The sequence below is a fragment of the Myxocyprinus asiaticus genome, chromosome 44, assembly GCF_019703515.2.
Source record: "Myxocyprinus asiaticus isolate MX2 ecotype Aquarium Trade chromosome 44, UBuf_Myxa_2, whole genome shotgun sequence".
NCBI lineage: Eukaryota > Metazoa > Chordata > Actinopteri > Cypriniformes > Catostomidae > Myxocyprinus > Myxocyprinus asiaticus.
This window is the reverse complement of record NC_059387.1, coordinates 24030399-24052430: the sequence shown is the minus strand read 5'-3', so window position 1 is coordinate 24052430 and position 22032 is coordinate 24030399. Positions and strand designations below refer to the sequence as shown.

At 38.4% G+C, this 22032-nt stretch overlaps 1 protein-coding gene across 1 annotated transcript in view; it reads left to right on the top strand.

Moving 5' to 3' along the window:
- LOC127434343 (ribosomal protein S6 kinase alpha-3-like) overlaps window positions 1-22032 on the top strand; it is a 65695-nt gene that overhangs the window by 41747 nt on the left and 1916 nt on the right. Inside the window, exons 3-21 of the mRNA XM_051687006.1 lie at window positions 3349-3465; window positions 3799-3880; window positions 8239-8319; window positions 8445-8524; window positions 10589-10695; window positions 11161-11198; window positions 12176-12318; window positions 12396-12466; window positions 13914-14002; window positions 14103-14167; window positions 16008-16110; window positions 16326-16450; window positions 16583-16708; window positions 17365-17454; window positions 18229-18387; window positions 19870-20031; window positions 20125-20201; window positions 20293-20410; window positions 20718-20858. Of these exons, the coding sequence (XP_051542966.1) occupies window positions 3349-3465; window positions 3799-3880; window positions 8239-8319; window positions 8445-8524; window positions 10589-10695; window positions 11161-11198; window positions 12176-12318; window positions 12396-12466; window positions 13914-14002; window positions 14103-14167; window positions 16008-16110; window positions 16326-16450; window positions 16583-16708; window positions 17365-17454; window positions 18229-18387; window positions 19870-20031; window positions 20125-20201; window positions 20293-20410; window positions 20718-20858 (1974 nt within the window). The remainder of the gene's footprint in view (window positions 1-3348; window positions 3466-3798; window positions 3881-8238; window positions 8320-8444; window positions 8525-10588; window positions 10696-11160; window positions 11199-12175; window positions 12319-12395; window positions 12467-13913; window positions 14003-14102; window positions 14168-16007; window positions 16111-16325; window positions 16451-16582; window positions 16709-17364; window positions 17455-18228; window positions 18388-19869; window positions 20032-20124; window positions 20202-20292; window positions 20411-20717; window positions 20859-22032) is intronic.

Below are 22032 nucleotides of genomic sequence, written 5' to 3'. Positions count from 1 at the left end.
CACTGTAATATGGTAGACCTATTGGACTTCAGGAAGTGGCAGAAAAGTTAGAAACGCTGTCAGGGCTGGACGGAGATCCAGCACCTCGTGGCAGGATGCTGGCTGCTCTGAGAGAGGCCAGGCTGACACGATGCCAGACTGATCTGGGCTGGAATAGGATGGAGCATTCACTGGCCTCGGTTCCACGTTACTCTCCATGGGATTCTGAGGTATTTATGGTTCCATGAACTTTAGAGATAACACTGGAGACAGGAGGAAAGGGGAAATTTGGGGGTCCTCATGGAGATGGACAGAGATCTTTACGCAAGGGGATTGTAGCAGCCTAGCAAGTCTTAGGTTTGTTCAGAATGGAATACCATACTGTGCAGAGTTTACTGCCTACAGTTCTTTTTTTTTTTCTTTTTTTTTTTAATACAGTATTTGAAATAAAATACACTATGCCACAATAAATGCCTTAAACTGTAGTATGTAACATTGTTGTCACTTGACAGTGTTGTCCATGGTTACATCAGAGGGGGTGTCCAGTTATCCTCTGTGAAATAAATACAGTAATTTTTTACAAAATTTTGTGTCAAATGTGTCATAACTTCCCAAATTAAATGATTGAGTGTGCTTGGGGGTGTATGCTTCACATTTTGGAAAAAGTAGTAGGTTATCTAGGTATTCCATGCACAATATTTGCACACTTTACAATGTTTACATACTGCATATTGCATTTCTATGTAGTACTACTAGTAGTAGTATACTGTAGTATGCAATTTTGAACATATCGCTTGAATTGTTCTTTTTAATGGCTATTAGTCTAATTTGAACAAACTCCTAACGCTAAGTATTATATTTTGTCATGTAACTCATCACACATCATTTGTGCTACGGACATGAATGATACCTCAAATCGAATGGTTTGTTGAGGCAGGTGATAAAATGGATTAAAAAATGTTGACTTACAATAAAAGAGGATCCCGAGTCATATCTAGGGACCAGTAGCAGGTTGCCAGAAACCCCTCAAGTTAAGAAAAACCTTAGTGACAATTCACGAAAAATTATAAAGAAGGATTTTCAATACTTAAAGGAATGTTCTGGGTTCAATACAAGTTAGGCTCAATCGACAGCTTTTGTGGAATAATTTTGACGTCTCTCATTTACAAAAAGTAAGGCACTTACAATGGAAGTGAATGGAGCTAGTCCATAAATGCAAAAAAAAAAAAAAACACCGTTCAAAAGTATAGCCACAGATGTAAACTTTATAAATGTTAACACGATTTACACGAATTTACTCTAATTACAGGGTTTCTTGTTTGTGTGATTTTATCAGACTAAAATCACGTGAACATGTTTGTTTACGTTGTGTGGCTATGTTTTTGTGAGTGTCTTTAACTATATTTTTTTTTAAATAAAGGATGGACAAGTTAAAATATTTGTTTTGTGGTAATCAACGTTATGCCACAAATGCTGTTAATTGAGCTTTACTTTTATTGAACCTGGAACATTCATTGATGGAATTTCTTGCAGCTGGGCAGGCAAGCAACACTCACATGTTCTTTAGAAAATGTAAAAATGTAGTTGTGATGTGTGTTCGGTATGTTGGTGCCAGTCCTTCCTCTACTTGTTCAGATTGGTCAAATTTCAGATGAATGTTCTCAAAGACACTAGTGTGTCTAAATGCATCAGAGTGGTTTTGTTATTGTTTAGGTCTCAGTTTGTTGAGTGGTGGAGGGCTGTCTGCACTCATAAAGTTTCATCAGTTTGGTGAGAACCACTTTGTCGGTACGCCAACACAGGATGACATCATCTCACCGTGTGGAGATGGAAAGCTGATGGATTAGAGGGGGAGACAAAGAGAAATGGATGGAAAGAGAGAGAGAGAGCGAGTGGGAGGAAAAGAGTGAGGCTGTGTCTTTAGTCACCCTTCTACACACCCACCAGTAATGTGATGGAGCAGGAGGATTGGGGGCGGTGTCATGGCAACCGTGTGGGAAGCTGTCCGTCACATGAGCTTTCTAGATAGTGAGGTCTTGCTTTCACTCTGTATCAGAAGCCCAGCGGCAGGCGCACACTGCAGGGGGATTGCCGGGGCTCAACCCCTCCTCCTCCAACAGGCATGGAGCAGGGCACCGAGACCCTTGTTGCGCCCAGGAACACGTGGGATAGAGCAGGGCATGGCTGTGATGTGCGTGGCGTGGGTGAGAACGATGCATTTGTGACCACTTTGTCGCTCACCGGTTGCATGCAGGAATTTGCAAATTTTCTATCCGTTTGTTAATTCCATGATACGTGAAATTAAAACAATATTATAAACATCTTATGGAGTTGTTGTTTTTTGTTTTTTTGGCTCGTCTTTGACTTTCTTACTGGGGGCTTTAAGACATTAAGGCATGATTGTCTGTAAAGCTGCTTTGAAACTATATATATTGTAAAAAGCGCTATAAAAATAAAATTGACTTGACTGGCTGTGTCTGCTCTGGTTTATTAGTGCCAGAATGCAGCAGAAGTGCTTTCTCTTTGGTTGATGATAGTTTTTGTACTTTTTGTGCCTTTTTATTTATTTTTTTACTGGTCTGGACTTTTGTTTGTAGAATCTACAGCACTTACGTTTTGGCATTCATTTGCATGTTTCTTAGTGGGATGGGAATCAGAAAGGAATTTAATGCTTCGAGTTCAGTTTCCTTTTAACAATTATGGTTCCTTAACGTTTACATTAACAATTAATTTTCGAACTTTTGAGGGAGAAATGTTTAGAAATGCAATTCTTATCACATTTTTGGCCCTCAGCAGTCTGTTGCCAAATGAGATCATTTTCAATTTCAACAAAACAGATATAACAAATAAGTGTAGGCCTAATACAATGCTTGCAAACATTTTATTTTTTAATGCAGCATAAATGCAATCCAAAAATTGGTACTATACAGTATATTAAATAAAAATGCTAAAGTGTCTTGCATATTTTTCATTCATTCACAATAACAGTAACAGTTCTCGGTTTATTTCAAGACAGACATGACAAAATTAATAACTTGCGGTTCAGTAAGAGTCAGATCAATTCAGTAACCGCTCCGATTCATAAGTGTTTTGCCTCACTAAAAATAACTTGAGTAATTTGTCCGGGAATCAGACTACACTGGTTGCGCTAAATGTTTTACACTTTATAAACACTACAGCAGAATTACTGGCAGAGTATTTGAGTATGATGTTCCATCTACATCAAGAACCATTAAAGGAACCTAAAGTCACGATAATCATTTTATTTTATTTTAAATTGAACCGATTCTGAATAAGAACTGGTTCTCAGTTACCAACCCTGTGTCTTGACTCTTGATTAATTATCTCCTTTTTTTGTTTCCTCTCCAGGAAGAAGTGTCTGTTAAAGAGATCAGCATCACACACCATGTGAAAGAGGGCTCAGAAAAGGCCGACCCACAACAGTTCGAGCTCCGCAAGGTGCTTGGACAGGGCTCCTTTGGAAAGGTGTGTTACATCAGGTGTATTTTCAGTGTTTGGCGTGTGTACAGTATGTGGGTTTGTATTATACTTTCAGAAGTAATCAGCATGAGCACATGGATGAAAGTCTGTCATGGGCAGATGTAAATGTTCTCATACAGTCATTTTTGTTGGAAGGACAGTAAGTATAATTACACATGGAACACTTACAAATCTTGGTCACTATAGTTACAGTGTCATCAGCTTTGCGTGTTGTAGCACAATGACTAATTGTGTTTTCAGGAAAAATTGAAGAAAATATCCTGCTTTAAAATGTTTCGATGAAGCCATGATTTTGTTTGTTTCTGGTAAAAATCACAGGTATTTTTGGTGAAGAAAACAACAGGCCCTGATGCAGGACAGCTTTATGCAATGAAAGTGCTGAAGAAAGCCACTCTGAAAGGTATAAAGTAGTCAACTGATATAGAATCAGCTTTATTGCAGGTATGCTTACACATACAAGGAATTTGTCTTGGTGACAGGAGCTTCCAGTGCACAATACAGATAATAAAATTGAATAGGAAGTATAGAATACACAATAAGACTATACACACAGTCACAAGTTGCATGGATGAGGCGAGAGCAGGATATAGGTGCAGCAATCCTTTAATTGATGATGACTAAAAGTTACAAAACCAGACAGTCGTTTGGTTTAACATAAACAATGTAACAACAAACAAGAACTGACAATGATGGAACTAAACTAGTGGGTATTTATACACAAGAGGGCTGATGACAGAATCGGGAACAGGTGACAATGATGGGGAACAGATGGCAGTGATGAGGGCAGTGCATTCTGGGAAACGTAGTCTGGGGGAAACAGAAGACAAAAGACGAAAACTACTTCAAAATAAGAGTCCTTGGAAACACGGTGACTGTGACATTTATATATATATATATATACACTACCATTCAAAAGTTTGGGGTCACTTGCCTGAAAAGTTTCTCATGATCTTAAAAACCTTTTGATCTGAAGGCGTATGCTTAAATGTTTGAAATTTGTTTTGTAGACAAAAATATAATTGTGGCACCATATTAATTTATTTCATTACAAAACTAAAATTTTTTTTAAAAAAAAACGTTTTTGAAATGGATGACTTGGACTGAATAATTAAGAAAAGCAGCCAATAAGTGCCCAACATATAGATGGGAACTACTTCAATACTGTTTAAAAAGCATCCCAGGATGATTCCTCAGGAAGTTGGTTGAGAAAATGCCAAGAGTACATTTCTGCAAAATCTTGGCAAAGTGTGGGCACTTTGAAGATGCTAAAATATAACATAGTTTTGATTTATTTTGGATTTTTTGTCACAACATAATTCCCATATTTCCATTTCTATTATTTTATAGTTGTGATGACTTTACTGTTATTCTAAAATGTGAAAAAAATAAAAAATAAAGAATGAGTAAGTGACCCTAAACTTTTGAACAGTAGTGTGTATATATATATATGTAGGATTGGGGAGTAACAAAATACATGTAACGGGAATACGTATTTAAAATACAAAATATTAGTAACTGTATTCCACTACAGTTACAATTTAAATAATTTGTAATTAGAATACAGTTACATTCAAAAAGTATTTTGATTACTGAACAGATTACTTTTTTGTAAGTATTTTATTGTCATTTGTTTCATTTAATATTTAGTCCTTTCAGATGGAAAACATTTATACATATAAATGATGCGATCCAAAGTGCATTTGAACAGCAGTGAAACACTTTCTTATGATGTGTCACATTCATACGAGCAGACAGAGAAGTAAGTTTGAAGTAAGTTTGAAGCAGAAGAAATAGAAATAAACCTTGTGTAAATTGTCAGCTTTACGCTAAGCTAAAATGCTATTTCTAGCCATTTTACATGCACATTACCAGGCACGATCATATTTTTTTATCAAGAAAATTCACGTTGAATCATAATTTCTTTTTTTTTAGTAAGACCTTTGATATTAGGGCAAAAATCTTATTCTTGATAATAATTTTTGTATTGTTTTCCTGTAAAAAATATCTAAAAATCCTTAAAACAAGGTCAATTTGATTTATCTTGTTTTAGAAACAACACTGCATAAGATATTTAGGTTTTTCAGAGAATATATTTTTAACATGTATATTTTGTACTGGCAGAGGTTTTATAGTCAAAACAAGTGAAAAAATCTACCAGCGCTGAAGAAGTAATCCAAAGTATTTAGAATATGTTACTGACCTTGAGTAATCTAACGGAATACGTTACAAATGACATTTTACAGCATGTATTCTGTAATCTGTAGTGGAATACATTTCAAAACCCTCCCAACCCTGTATATATGTGTATGTATGTGTGTATGTATATATATATATATATATATATATATATATATATATATATATATATATATATATATATATATATACACACACACACATACATACACATACACATACGTAGTGCAAATTTAAATACAAATCTGTTATATACAAAAGCAAAGGAATGTAATGGCAGAAGAGGTAGGATGTGTTGGATAAATATAAAAAGACTAAACTGTGAATTGCACATAATTATTACTCAATGGGGCAGTTTTAACTGTTCATGAGATGGATAGCCTGAGGGGAAAAAACTGTTCCTGTGCCTGACGGTTCTGGTGCTCAGTGCTCTGAAGCGTTGACCAGAAGGCAACAGTTCAAAAAGGTAGTGGGCAGGGTGAGTGGGGCTCAGAGTTATTTTTCCAGACTTTTTCCTCACTCTGGAAGTGTACAGTTCTTGAAGGGAGGGCAGGGGGCAACCAATAATCCTCTCAGCAGCCTGTTTAATGGCCGATGGCGATACAGATATCAAGAGACCTGTGTTGCTGATGGCTGATATAATGTTGATTTATTTATACATAATACAATTTAATGATAAAAATAGGATGTACTCAGAATTGCTTAGTGAAATGAAATAAGCACAGATAATGTCCAATATTTACTCAAAATAGAAATAAAAAGTTGTTTACTATCCATTGATAAAGCTGTCAGTAGATTTTGGTAGGGCTTTGCCAATGTAATCATAAAGTGTACTGTATGTCGATATGTTGTGTTTCTTTTTTTTACTATATCAACACTTTATATACTGTTATTTATATTTGTATGTATTGTTATAATTTTATATAGTTCAGTTGATGAACAAGCAGGCCATCTAAATAATCTAAACCAGCGGTGTATCATGTCGTCAGGTAGTTTGTGATACCCAGCTCTAATCTTGACTACAATACAGAAAAAAAAAAAAAATATATATATATATATATATATATATATATCAAGTCTTTTTTATTGTATTGTTATATTTAGTGTAAAGTCTAAACATTTGAATTTAATTGAGTAAATTTGTGTCTCCTTGAAACACAGACATTAAAAAAGTAAGAGTGCTTGAATATTTTCATCATTGCTTGTTTTTAGTTTTAGTTGGCAGTAATCCTGTTGCCAAAAGTGCAAATGAATTGTTTTTGCCCTCAACAGGAAGTTTTGCAGGTGTGCGAGGCGAGATATTGCAGGCAGTTCAAAAGTCTCATTATCACGTGGGACTCAAAATAATGCAGAAATGCACTAAGCACTCACTCTTTCCACAGTAACCGCTTCCGTTTATTCCAGTATTTTGGTTATGTAATTCCCAGATGTAGATGTTTTAGATTGTAAATAGATATCTGCTGTTCAGCAACGAGAAAAAAAAAAACTCCACATGATAAACACATCTGTATCCACACCCCAAGCCCCACACACACCCGCCCCACACACACACACACACACACACACACACACACACACACACACAGACACACAGTTCTCAGCTTCTCTTGTGTCTCTTGCACTGCATGTTCTTGCGCTCTCCTTTATTTAATTAGTCATTCGGTGCCATCTGTCTGATTCTGCTGTGCCAGATTTCTGGGCGGGGGGAGAGAAAGTGTTGTTAGTGAACCGAACAGCAATAATATTAAAGGGTTTGTTCCCTGAAAATGAAAATTCTCTCATGATTTACTCCCTTTAAGCCAAACCAGATGTGCATGACTTTCCTTCTTCAGCAGAACCGAAGTGAAGATTTTTATAAGCCCATTTCAGCTCAGTTTGTCCATGCAGTGCATGTAAATATGTGCCATCAGGCTGCTGGCTGTTTGACGATCCAAAAGGCATATTTAGGCAGCATAAAATTAATCCACACGACACCAGTCGATCAATTAATGTCTTCTGAACAGAAGTTTGTGTAAAAAATAAATAGATAATTAAAACTTTATTAACTGTTAAATATCGCTTCCTGCAAGCAGTCGACGCGTGACGTTACCGTTGCGTGATGTAAGCGCAATGGCGCGTTCACGCGAGAAGTCGGAAGTGCACGCTTTATTTACAACAGAGGAACGAACATCACACGAGAGTTAGGTCATTTCAAACAGCAATACAGCGCTGGCCGGAAAGCAACAATTTAAAGTTAAAAGTGTCTTAATAATCAATTTGTTTCTGACACAAACCTATCGGTTTGCTTCAGAAGACATTAATTGATCGAGTGGAGTCGTGTGGATTACTTGTGTGCTGCCTAAATATGCCTTTTGGACCATCAAACCTGTTTATTTGCATTATATGGACAAACAGAGCTGAAATGGGCTTATAAAATTCTTCATTTCAGTTCTGCTGAAGAAGAAAAGTCATACACATCCGGGATGGCTTAAAGGTAAGTAAATCATGAGAGAATTTTCATTTTTGGGTGAACTAACCCTTCAGTAGCAGAGCCCTTTAGCGTGTTTATGTGTGTGTTTTCAGTACGAGACCGGGTCAGGACCAAGATGGAGCGGGACATCCTAGTGGAGGTTAATCATCCCTTTATTGTTAAGCTACACTATGGTGAGTGCTGGTCATTGGCCAATCAGAATGAAGAACAGCTCTCATCCTAATGTTCTGTAAACTAATTAAGTGTCATTCCCTCTCTCTGTCTCTTTGACTCTTTCTTTCATCTTGTGTAATTGCAGCATTCCAGACTGAAGGAAAGCTCTATCTGATTCTGGACTTTTTAAGAGGCGGGGATCTTTTTACTCGACTGTCAAAAGAGGTAAACACTAGAGGTCAACCAATAGTGGGTTATGCTGATACCGATAACTAAGGTGGGAAAACCGATATCCAATTAATTGGCCAATATTAAAAATGTATAATTCGAATGAAAACTTTCCACTCAATGTAAAATATTCCTGAACTTTAGTAAGTATTACTTTCCATGGCAATGTCCAAGAAAGGGAGAGAGAAAAAGGGATAGAAATAAAATCAACTCAAGTCTTGTCTTTTTAAAGATAATTTTAGAATGGCTTTGTGTTTAGTATATGTATGTACCCTCACATGAACACACTGTATTATATAACAATTTGCCCTCTCATGAATTTAAAATTTATTTCAGACAGATATATTTTACCATGCTTAGTTTTTTTTTTTTGGTATATAACTACGTCATAAAATTAGGAAGCTTGGACAGAAGTTCATTTTGTCAGAATGGAGAAAAGTTTTGGAACATTTATAGTCAAAAAACTATAACACGAAATACTATAAAACTGTTCCCCTGCGTGTGCATTCATGCAATGTACTGTGATCGCGCTTGGTCTTCTGAAGCATGCAAAACTCAGGCACCATATTCATATAAGGTTGGCATGCTCATGTTTATAATCTGATTGGACACCCCTCAACCCTGAGAAAAAAAACCTCAACAGATCTGAACAAATTCATAAGTGTCTTTGTTTTATATTCAAAACAGCGTATTAAAAGGAAAGGTAAGCAGTTTCCAACCTTGACTTTATAACACTGTTCTAACCATTGGAACAGCTACTGTTAGCATCCTCTCCACCTTGTCGGATATGCAATTCTCCAATGCAGTGATTAGTTAATTATCAAACCACCTTTAGTTGTCTTAAATGACTGATTTATTGTACCATGACAATAATAACAACATGTACTATATACATACATTGGCTTTTCTATGTCGATGTTTTAAACCCGCGTTTGAAGCATCCGTCTCTATAAATAGCCTAGTCACATTGCGCAACAAACTCCACGTGAAGTCAGTGATTGTTTTATATTTAACCTCTAGAGGGCGCTGTTATATTGTTGAACCAAGGTGTTCAGGTTGTAGAATGCTCCAGCGCCGGCCACGGAGACATGAAACCAAAAATAACTATCGGAAACTATCGGAGTTGATTTTTTCCAATAGCCGATAGTTAAAAACGCAACTATCAGCCCTGATTAATCTGTAAATCCGATATATCGGTCGACCTCTAGTAAATACAGTCCAAGGAAACCAGACTTTTAACTATCGGCATGGAGTCTGGTCCACTTTGCAGATTATTCAAGCCACCAAGTATTATTTTTTTCCCATATTTGTTTTTCTCATAAGGATTTCGCAAAATCCTTCATAAAAGAGTTTTGAATGACCCAAACCAACCAGCTGCGATGTGAATCACAACATTACAAAATTTGATTTGAAGCAAAAAAGTATTTGAAAATCAGACTGAATGGTACAAGACTGTAAACTTAACGTCTTCAGTGAGGAAATTAACTACAATCCCATGAATGATGTAATTAAATTAAAAAAAATTAAATTTAAAACTATTGATTTACATTTGTTGATTGTATGTATTCATATATATATATATACACACAAATGTATAAGTAGTTTCAGAGTGTAGAAAGTTCATTTTAAATCGCGTCATTCGCATTGCAAAATTAAAGTGAGTGGTCGCTGCTGGGCTCTTTTGCTGCGCTTCAGTGCGATTGACCACAAATTCTTCTATTAAACGCAATTTCTTTAAAATGAAGTTGAAATAACGTGGACTGATGGCTTCAACAAAAGTACCATCGATTAACAACTTCGATGCCCACAGTAAGTCTGTCTTTCAAGGTTTGTAAATTAGCTTTGAAAAAATGTATGGGATTTTTACTTCTGGAACCAGGCTGTTGCGCTCTATACAAATCAAACAGTCAGTGAACAGACTGTGGCATGCTGTCTGACGCTGATACTATTACTATGTAGCTGATACTATGTGTATGTGTGTGTGTGTGTGTGTGTGTGTGTGTGTGTGTGTGTGGTTGTCTGTTTATTAAAGTAAGATAACAATGTGCTCTCCGTCTTCAGGTGATGTTCACGGAGGAGGATGTGAAGTTTTATCTGGCTGAACTGGCTTTGGCTCTGGACCATCTGCATGGACTGGGCATCATCTACAGAGACCTCAAACCAGAGAAGTACTGAATGTTCCCATATACACCCAGAGTAGATCTTAAAGCATTTGAGTGCTTTGTGCTAAAATAAACAATCATTGCAGAGCACAAAAGCTGTATGACCTTTTGAACTTGTACAATAGACTATAGCCATAAATAAATCTCAAAGCATCGCATAATATGTATGTTTTTCTTTCCATACTGTTTATTATTTGTTCTTTAAATTTTTCTCCTTTTTCACTAAAACACTCATTCTCTCTTGCTTTCATCTCTCTGCACTGCTGGTCTTTAAGGTCATCCATAAATCACATTTATGTCTTGAAAGAATAGGGCAATAAAAATAATGTTTGTAGTAGTAACAGTGGCATAAAAAGATATGTTCTCATGTCTCAGGGTGGCAGTGGCAATAGAAAATAAGGAGACACTTGTGCGAGTGTGCACATACTCTGGTAAATAGCTTTCTAATACTGTGAATCTGTGTAATTTCAGCATTCTCCTGGATGAGGACGGCCACATAAAGCTGACAGGTAGGTAATTTCAGATTTCTGGAATGGCTGCATTAACTTTGTGCCACCTTGGGGGTTTTGTGTTGATGCCGTTCGGCTACAGCCTCATGGGAGGGCAGACAGATGGTTTAACCTTCCCTCTATAGAGGTTTATGATCATGTAAACCACACTCATACTCATATGACAAGGTGAAGTCCATAGGGCTAATACACAGAAAAAAAAAAATTTCTGTGGAAGATTGAAATGAAGGATGCACAGAAAATTTGAACAGAAATTGTTATTTTAACAGATCCTTTTACTGTGAACAGCAGATTTGACAAGGAGAAGAATCTGCATAAGCGTGAAATGATACTGGTTTAACTGGATTTAATATAAATGTAGCTGATGATTGAAGATATATTGATGGAAATTAGCTTGCATTTACAGTTGATGAGGCACGTGCACCCTCTCTGTGTGATTATATTCACATGGACAAATCCAAACGGACCAGTGCAACTGCACAATAAACTCACCGTTTATGGAAGCATATTGTGGTCTGAATCCAAGTACGATTTGGAAGTTTCCATTTGCGTTTCTTAGTCGCTCAGAGTGTGACATAATTAACATACCATGTCCTTCTATTCTAGAACGTGTATGCACATTAGCTGGACCATCCTGAAAAATTGCTTTTTGTTAGCCTGATCTGTCGCTTGTATTCATAGATAATAGCTGCCCGGGACCGTTCCAAAGAAGGCTGCCGAGTGGACTGACTAGTCATGAAATATTTCAAATAATTTTGGAGCATAATTGTTTTTAAAAAGTCGCATCATTTGAAAACATAATGTTACTGTTATACTATAAAATGGATAGTGTTTTTTTTTTTTTTTTACTGCTAATTTAACATTTGCAGTTTTTGTTTGTATGTCCTGAAATATCAGTTTTGGTGTAGAATTTTAATTTCGGTGAATCACTAATTGAGATTTTGCCTCTCTGAAAAAGTGTTTTTATGTGTCTACAGATTTCGGACTCAGTAAGGAGTCAATTGATCATGAAAACAAAGCATACTCTTTCTGTGGGACGGTAGAGTATATGGCACCAGAGGTGGTGAACCGAAGAGGACACACTTACAGCGCTGACTGGTGGTCTTATGGTGTACTCATGGTGAGAAAGTGGCAATTTCCCATGAACATAATGAATCAGACTTCTGACAAATAATCTGTTTTGTTTTCCATCCTCAGTTTGAAATGCTAACTGGAACGCTGCCCTTCCAAGGCAAGGACCGCAAGGAAACCATGACTATGATTCTGAAGTGAGTGAGAGTCTCATCCTCCCAACGGATACTTGCCTCACTCTATAATCTAAACACAGTCATCCAGTCTGAGCTGGAAGTGTTGGCGGATTTTGTCTGCATAACATCTGGCTGCTTAGTGCTGTAGCAATGAGAATGTGCCCTTGGTTTAACTGACAGAGCTGTTTAGCCTAAAGTCTAACCACTTAACTATCAGTAAACATGGAACCACACAAAGCACACTTCACATCATAAAACGGCCTTCTGAGCGGTAAATAAAGCCCAGACGTGCTACACTAGCTCTCTACTGTGGTGGATGATTATAATCAAATGTCTGCGTAGAGTTTGATGGCTTTGATAAGCTGTAGTAAAGTGGTTTTAGTGGAACGACTGCAGAGCGCAGGCAAGATGAGGGTTTGAACACTGTAATTGTCTATTACAGTTTATTCGAGGCTTCTAGAGAGGCTGATAAGAACTGAGACATGGCCACTGATACAGTACAAAACACAAGGCATTAGCTCTAGAAATGACACTAGTGTAGATGAGTGACTGATTTGGTCTTTCCCAATATTTCATGTTATTCATTTAAACTGCACAATGACTTTAAGACATTACAGACATCACAGCTTAATTTTCTGTAACAGCATAATTTTCTGTAAAGCTGCTTTGAAACGATGTGTGTTGTGAAAAGCGCTATACAAATAAAAATTATGTGACATGACCTACAGTAGGCTGGATTTGAACCAGGGTCCCTGTGTGCCAGTAGCTCTTAAATATGAGCAAATGTGCTACCCTCTGTGCTATAGCTCTGACACATATCAAGATAATAATAATAATTAATAATCATCTTTATTTAATCACACATTTGCACATATACAGTGAAATTCTTCTTTTTCACATATCCCAGCTAGGCTGGGGTCAGAGTGCAGGATCAGCCATGATACGGTGCCCCTGGAGCAGATAGGGTCAAGGGCCTTGCTCAAGGGCCCAACAGTGGCATTTTGGCGGTGCTGGGGCTTGAACCCCCAACCTTCTGATTAGTAACCCAGAGCCTTAACCGCTGAGCTACCACTTTTTACCAATATAAAATTAAACGAACTGTATAAACTTAACACATTTTACCTGATGTTTAGGGGCTGGCAAATCTGAAAATTAAGTGTAATATAGTGATATAGTGGTTGGATAGGTGTGCTCAAGGATATCTTGTTTACTGCATCTTTTACATATTCAAATGCAAATTTTGGCAAATCCAACAAACTAGATTTATATCACAACTTTGTTTTCTGGCAGATTGATAAAAACCTGTGCACCCCGACTCCTGTTAATTTCGTAGAATCCAGCTAATCTGATTGAAGCTAGCCATTTTAACGCCAATATGTATCTGATGCATGTCAACAATCTGTGGGCATGCCGCCTGAGGCTGTGACTGTTTGGCATCTGGCTTGATTCTTGACCTCTTCTGTTGTAGGGCCAAGCTTGGAATGCCTCAGTTTCTGAGCTCAGAAGCTCAGAGTCTCCTCAGAAGCCTTTTCAAACGAAACCCTTCCAATAGATTAGGTAAGCAGTAGACAACACACTCACACGTTAGACTTGATTTTGGTGTATTGAATTATGTTTGGTTGTTTTAAACTTAATGTTTGATTATGGGCGTCTGCAGGTGCTGGTCCAGATGGAGTCGAAGAGATAAAGAGACACCCGTTTTATGCTACCATTGATTGGAATGTGAGTATGTTTGCGTGTATATACATACACACACACACACACACACACACACACTCACCGAGCACTTTATTAGGAACACCTGTACACCTACTTATTCATGTGATTTATCTAATCAGCCAATCATGTGGCAGCAGTGCATTGCGTAACATAATGCAGATACGGGTCTGGAGCTTCCGTTAAAGTTCACATCAACCATCAGAATGGGGAAAAATGTGATCTCAGTGATTTTGACTGTGGCATGATTTTTAGTGCCAGACGGGCTGGTTTTAGTATTTCCGGAACTGCTGATCTCCTGAGATTTTCACGCACAACAGTCTTTAGTGTTTACTTGTGCAAAAAACAACCAGTGAGCTGCAGTTCTACGGACAGAAACGCCTTGTTGATAAGAGAGGTCAACGGAGAATGGACAGACTGGTTTGAGCTGACAGAAAGGCTGCGGTAACTCTGATAACCCCTCTGTACAATTGTAGTGAGCAGAATAGCATCTCAGAATGCACAACACGTCGAACTTTGAGACGAATGGGCTACAACAGCAGAAGACCACGTCTGGTTCCACTTCTGTCAGCCAAGAACAGAAAGCTGAGGCTGCAGTGGGCCAACCATCTGTGTACCTCAGCAGAAATCAAGATTGGTCAGACAAGGCTGTTTTTCAAGTCTTTAACTGTCCAGTTTTGGTGAGCCTGTGCACACTGCCAGGGTTGCAGTAAGAAATTATTGGGCCCAGTATAAAATGTATTCAGCGGGGTCCCCTCCAGTTAGTTGTCCGACGGTGCGGACAGTTTTTCCATCAGCGTGCGCTGCCCCGGTGGCTAACCGCTGTTGCACACTTCTCTGTGTTTTTAACTGCATCTCCCGCTGAACGCGCTTAGATGCACTATACAATATGGAATAGCCTTTCTGTGGGCCCTCGCCACTAACTAAAGCCCGGGCCCGGGACAGAAGTTCCAGTTGTCCTCCCTTATTGGCAGCCCTGCCCACTGCGGCCTCAGTTTTCTGTTCTTGGCTGACAGAAGTGGAACCCGCTGGTCTTCTGCTGTTGTAGCCCATTCGCCTCAAGGTTCAGCATGTTGTTCATTCTGAGACGCTATTCTGCTCATTTCAATTGTACAGAGGGGTTATCTGAGTTACCGTAGTCTTTCTTTCAGCTTGAACCAGGCTGGCCATTCTCCTTTGACCTCTCTCATCAACGAGGTGTTTCCATTCAAAGAACTGCCGCTCACTGGAAGTGTTGTGCTTGAAAATCCGAGGAGATTAACAGTTACAGAAATACTCAAACCAGCCCGTCTGGCACCAAAAATCAGGCCATGTTTGAAATCACTGAGATAAACATTTATTTTTGTTTTTTTTTATTGGCTGATTAGATAATGGCAGGAATAAGTAGGTGTACAGGTGATCCTAATAAAGTGCTCAGTGAGTGTATATTTAGTTTTTGAAGACTCCCTGAAATCAAAATCAAGCAAACTTTTTGTCATTTTAGTCATTTTACAGTATATGCTAGTGTACTTCTAAAAGTTGACAAAAATAACTTATCAGAAATATGTTTTTACAAAAGTACAGAATTTCTCTTCCGAAGAAACAGACCAAAAATATTGATGACTCATCTGGCACCTCCAGCTAACAATTGCAAATATTCAAATCATGGTTCATGGCTGTGACGTAAACTAAGGGCCATTGGCTATGTAAAATAGCGAGCCCTTCAATATGTCCTGTCCCAACTTCCTCTTTCAAAAGGAATGTGCTACAAAAGGAAAACTGTGCTTGTCAAGTGATTTCATGGGGTCTTTCAGTTCCACCATTGCATGTTGGTTGTAATGTGTGAATGTTATGCTTTTGCCACAAGAAATTATTTAGGAGAGAACTTTACCCGCCATTCAAACCTGCCTCTGGTAGACCAGACGACACGTTCTACTTTGATCCAGAATTCACAGCAAAAACTCCCAAAGGTACATTAGCTTAACCAACTTTAACCTTCTGTGACTGATCCTTGATCTGCTACCGGTAGACTGTACAGCTCTGTTTATGTAATTCCCTTTCAGACAAATACACGATACCCAAAATTCTATTTAATTAAATGCTCATAGACCTTTTGAAATCTGTGTTGGATTATTTGATGGTGTATTTAACGATGAGATCAAAACACTCTGTGTGTATTTGTCAGACTCGCCAGGTGTACCACCTAGTGCCAATGCCAATCAACTCTTCAGAGGGTTTAGTTTTGTGGCCATAAGCTCAGAAGAGGAGTCTCAACCCCTGCAGAGCAACAGTATGAGCTCTATAGTTCAGGTATACACACTCATCGGAAATGCATTTAAACTGCAGATAAAGGCTTTTTCCACACATACATGCTGTAATACCTGTGTTTAAGGTCTGGCTATGAGTCCGATTTTATTTCATCAGGCTATTTCCACTCTATAGCAGCTCCACAGAAACGTGTCTCAGTTCACTGACGCATACGAGGTGAAGGAGGATATCGGAGTTGGCTCATATTCCATCTGCAAACGCTGCATACAGAAAAGCACAGGCATGGAGTACGCAGTGAAGGTGAGGATAGTCACATTAAACTGACACACTGGCTGGCTGCTTTTCATTGAGACAGATCTCTGCAGATAATGCAGCCAGCAATTGACTTCAAAAAGACCAAGGGGTCGTTCCCACCGAATGCATTTTTCATCCTTCTGTGTGGTTTTTCAATGTAAACACATGCTAGATGGATGTTTTTGACTGTTGCACCATGTCCTGATACTTTTTCAGCATCTTGTACAGGAGCACCACATTTTTGAATGCTGTGTCAAGTTAAAAAGAACTTTAACTTTTCAAAACGTGCCTTGAGACACATGCTTTCTGTTCTTTTCATGTGTTAGCACCATAATGCGTTCGGTCTGAACGGCCCCCAAAAACATAAAATAAAGGCAAGCACCACTACTACTATTGCTCAAACTTAGTGTTTGGGATCTGAACATATCCTGTCTGTAATAAAGGCAAAAAGGCCCCTCTCTCCCCCCCAAAAAAACAGTATATTAGAAAATGTAAACATCTAGTTTATACTGTATAATGAGACTAATTCACATTTGAATGCATGTTTTGTCCAGAGCCTTCCTTTTTTTCATGTTTTATTTCATGATAATTTCTACTTACTGCCTTTTTGAACTTTCAGTTTCCTGAACACTGTGATGCATCTGTATATATTTGTTGTCTAGATAATCAATAAAGCTAAAAGGGATCCAACTGAGGAGGTGGAAATTCTGTTACGCTACGGACAACATCCTAATGTAATCACCCTGAAAGACGTGAGTGTTTATAACCAAGGACACAGTCAGTTTCATTTTCGTCTAGCATAAGGAAGAGACAATGCATTGGTAGACTTTGAGCAATGTCCTATTGGTTTAACACAATTATATTAAGGTAATGTCTTGTCCTGTACAAAGAGATTAATGTGTATACCGAGTGATGGTGCCGGAATTTCCGTTGTTGTGTTGAGTGAATGGCGTAATGAGCTCTTGCTCTTATTGTCTCTCTTGAAAAATGAGCAGTATATCCATCATTCATTTTCATTTTGCAATGTTTTAGTGTTGCATTTACAATATGTTTCCTTACATTAGAAGTGATTGACTCAAAGGAAAGCATCTGTTTCATTGATCGGGTTCAAAATCAAAATGCATTTAGTCACAAATATAAACATCAGTATATGATCATGTTGTCATCATGTATTGCAGAATTAATTTCTATAACATTGTAGAGCTGAGGAGGGCGGGGCCGGGCTGGAATGAGACACACCCGGTCCCCAATCAGCCTGATGGGGCACGCGAGGGATAAAGGCAGCCGGGGACGACAGTTCGAGAGAGAGAGAGTTACAGACAGCTGTACTGTGTGTTTATAGTTGTGTGTTTTGTTTAAGTTGTTTATTAAATTATTATTTAAGTTGTCAAGCCGGTTCTCGCCTCCTCCTTTCCACCGAACCCCCTTACAAACATTATAAACATAGAAGGGATGGTAAATTTAAACTGATTATCTATGATTATTTTTGATAATTTATTTGTCTTTTACTGTGGCATCATCTGCAGGTATATGATGATGGGCGCTCAGTGTATCTGGTGACAGAGCTGCTGAAGGGCGGAGAGCTGCTGGATAAGATCCTCAAACAGAAGTTCTTCTCAGAAAGGGAGGCCAGTGCTGTGTTGTACACCATCTCAAAGACTGTGGAGTACCTGCATGCTCAAGGGGTGTGTAGCCTATGTAGAACTTGCACTACAATAGAAGATGGAGTAGAAGTATTATTTATAGGTGCGGAATGTAAGATTCAGAAACCCTTGTTATTAATGACACCTGTGACCGTTAAGTGAATTGCAGCCAGCTACCTGTTGCTCGTGCTCGTGCACACACTCACACTCCATAGTGACAAGAGTGAGCGAGCGAGCATCAGCCAAAACAATGACGTAACGTACAAAGAGACTGAACGTGATCCACCGGCATCATGCTGACAGATGAGATAGCATAATTAAAATTACACATTTATGATTGATTTACTACAAACTTTGAGACTAAACTAAAACTACTTATCAGCTAACATAGCATACTGATACACACATACAGCTACATACTACCGAACTATACCAGACAGTTTACTGTTGCACTGCAGTTAGTTGCACTATTGAATGTTTTGTATGTTATATGTTGTACTACGATCAAGAAACCAGCGTATTTGCTTAAATTTATCCTGTATACCTGACTTTTAGTATAAAGAGAAGATCGTTGAAATTATTTGAAAGTTACGAAGCAAGGTACCTTGCAATTCATCAGCATTAGCAGGCAAGATCAAGTTAGCTACAATTACACAGATCAATCCTTATGGCACTATATTTCACATGCTTTGCAGTTATGTAAGCTTACCTGTCCGATAAGAACGCCAATTCAGGGTCTGTTTTGATCCCCAAAACTGAACGAAGGTCCCTCCAGATTTCAAATGCCCTGCCGATGTTCACTCTAGTTTTCACTCGACCACGATCACGTTCCCACTTAGCCAGACAGGATTCAGTCGATGAATGTTCTTTTTTTGTTGTTGTTTTTTTTGGCTTACTCTGAATTTGTGTAGGAGTCGATGTTGTGCTGGGAGCCGGACATTTGCTGGATTCCATCTCTAAGATAACGTTACCTAGTGTTGCAGACTGTCTGTTGACGCTGTTGAATAGCGGAAGAGAAGCTATTACTGTCTGAGGCAAGGCTTTCGGGAGCGCGCATAAATGTCACATCCTTTGGATTTTCCCGGCAAAACCGACCCGCTCCCTTCGCATGAAAATCAATCTACAGGCTTTAATAGGCAACCTAGGAAGTCCGGGAAGCGCTCATTTTTTAAGTTGCGTTACAAGCCGTTCACACATTGGCCAAAAAAGGCGAATATTACATGAACATTTTTATACTGCACCTTTAAAGGGATATTTTTATGTAACACAAAAGATGATGTTAGGCAGCAGGTTGGTCTCAGTAACTATTCACTTTCATTGCATCTTTTTTCCCACACAATGAAAGTGAATGGTGACTGAGGCTGTCATTCTGCCTAACATCACTTATTTTGATCCACAGAAGAAAGAAAGCCATAATAAATTATGACAGAATTAAAAATTTTGGGTGAACTATCCCTTTAAGATAAAATATGTGTATAGAGAGACTTGCTCGTGGATCTAAAGTAAGCTTCCTCTCATGCTCAGGTGGTTCACAGGGATCTGAAGCCCAGTAACATCCTTTATGTTGATGAATCTGGGGATCCTGAGTCAATCCGGATCTGTGACTTTGGCTTTGCCAAGCAGTTAAGAGCTGAAAACGGACTGCTGATGACACCCTGTTATACTGCAAACTTTGTAGCCCCAGAGGTACATTTAGCTGTTTTGCATGTGCATTGTGGCACAATGGTCTATTCAGTAATTGTGGTATTTTTGATCATAGCTAGTCTCTTCATTCCCCAGGTGCTGAAGAAACAGGGTTATGATGCTGCCTGTGACATCTGGAGTTTAGGTGTCCTTCTGTACACAATGTTAACTGGGTAAGTGAACTACGCCACTCAAGAAAGTTGTACTGTACTTTTTAAAAGGTGGTCCTGTTCAACTGACACTGAGTTGTTGTTTTTTTCTTAGATTTACTCCATTTGCTAATGGCCCAGAGGACACGCCTGAAGAGATTCTGGCTCGGATCGGCAGTGGGAAGTTTTCTCTCACAGGTGGATACTGGAATTCCGTTTCATCTGAGGCCAAGGTGGGTGTGGCACTGCATGAGAGAAACATCTGAAATATGCCAATGGAAACCTGGAAAAGCAATGGAATTTTAAATTGTGATAAACATTCATATTAAAAATATTAATATTAAATTCAAGATTCTTATCCAGTAATCATGAGCAACTGGAAAGGTCATGCAAATTCACTGTTCAAAAAATGTGGGACTCCTACACACCCTTTAGGACACATCTCCTTCGAGGGCCACCATTCAGAAAAGACTGACACAAGAGATAGATGTATGTATGACATGAACCATGATATCATACACCTGTTTATTTTTTGTGCAGGACTTGGTGTCTAAGATGTTGCATGTAGACCCCCATCAGAGACTAACGGTTGCACAAGTGTTAAGACATCCCTGGATCATCCACAAAGACCAGCTTCCCAAATACCAGCTAAACAGGCAGGATGCCCCCCATTTGGTTAAGGTTTGGTCCCTCCACACTCTTTTCCCCTAGGGCATATTACCATGCCCCTGAAATGGCATTTGTTTTTGTTTTTTGTTTTTTTTAAGGTTTAATGTTGTTTAATAATGGGGTCATGACATGAGGAATACAATTTCAATGATCTTTTGTATAAGAGTTCATTATAATATAAAAGCATACTGTAAGATTCAGAACTCAAAACTTCCTTCTTACTGCAAAAAGAGCATTTGTTGAAACCAAGCTGCCAAAACGACTTGTTCTCTACTTTCTCCACATTGTGATGTCACTGTAGACATTTGCATCTGACCGCCTCCACAATAACATATCAATGTCTACTTTAACTTATCACTTCAGTAGCCCTGCCCGGTAGCGGTGAGCAGTGAGATGGCAAGAAGAGAGCTGGTCAGTCAAGAGCAGAGAGCTAATCATAACAGTGGGCGTATACTTTCAAGTCTTAAAGGAGAAGCAACACAAAAACGGACCATTTCTGATAGAGGGTCAAATGAGGATAGAAAATTATGTTTTGCAAATATATGATAGTTTTTTTTTTTTTTTGGGTACAACAAAATTGACTAATATTCTAAGTGAAACTCAAGGAACATATTTAAATAAAAAAAGGCATGTCTTGACCCCTTTAATTAATTAGCACTTGCATAACTGTATACATACAGTACTGTGCAAAAGTTTTAGGCACTTGTGAAAAATGTTGCATAGTGAGGATTTCTTCAAAAATAGCACCATAATTAGTTTTCATTTTTCAATTAAAACCATCCAAAATCTAGTAAACATTAAAAAAGCTAAATCAATATTTGGTGTGACCAACTTTGCCTTCAAAACAGCACCAATTCTCCTAGGGAAATCTGGACACAGTTTTTCTTGGTTGTTGGCAGATAGGATGTTCCAAGCTTCCTGGAGAATTCGCCACAGTTCTTCTATCTATTTAGGCTGTCTCAATTGCTTCTGTCTCTTCTTGTAATCCCAGACTGACTCGATGTTCAGTTGGGGTCTCTGTGGGGCCATGCCATCTGTTGCAAGGCTCCCTGTTCTTCTATTCTATTCTATTCTATTTGCAGAAAGAATGTTTGGGACTCTAAAATGTATATTACCTATTGACACACTACAGCTAAATAACCATCTTCAGACAAATGTTTTTGTTAAACATCTTATGTGCCTAAGA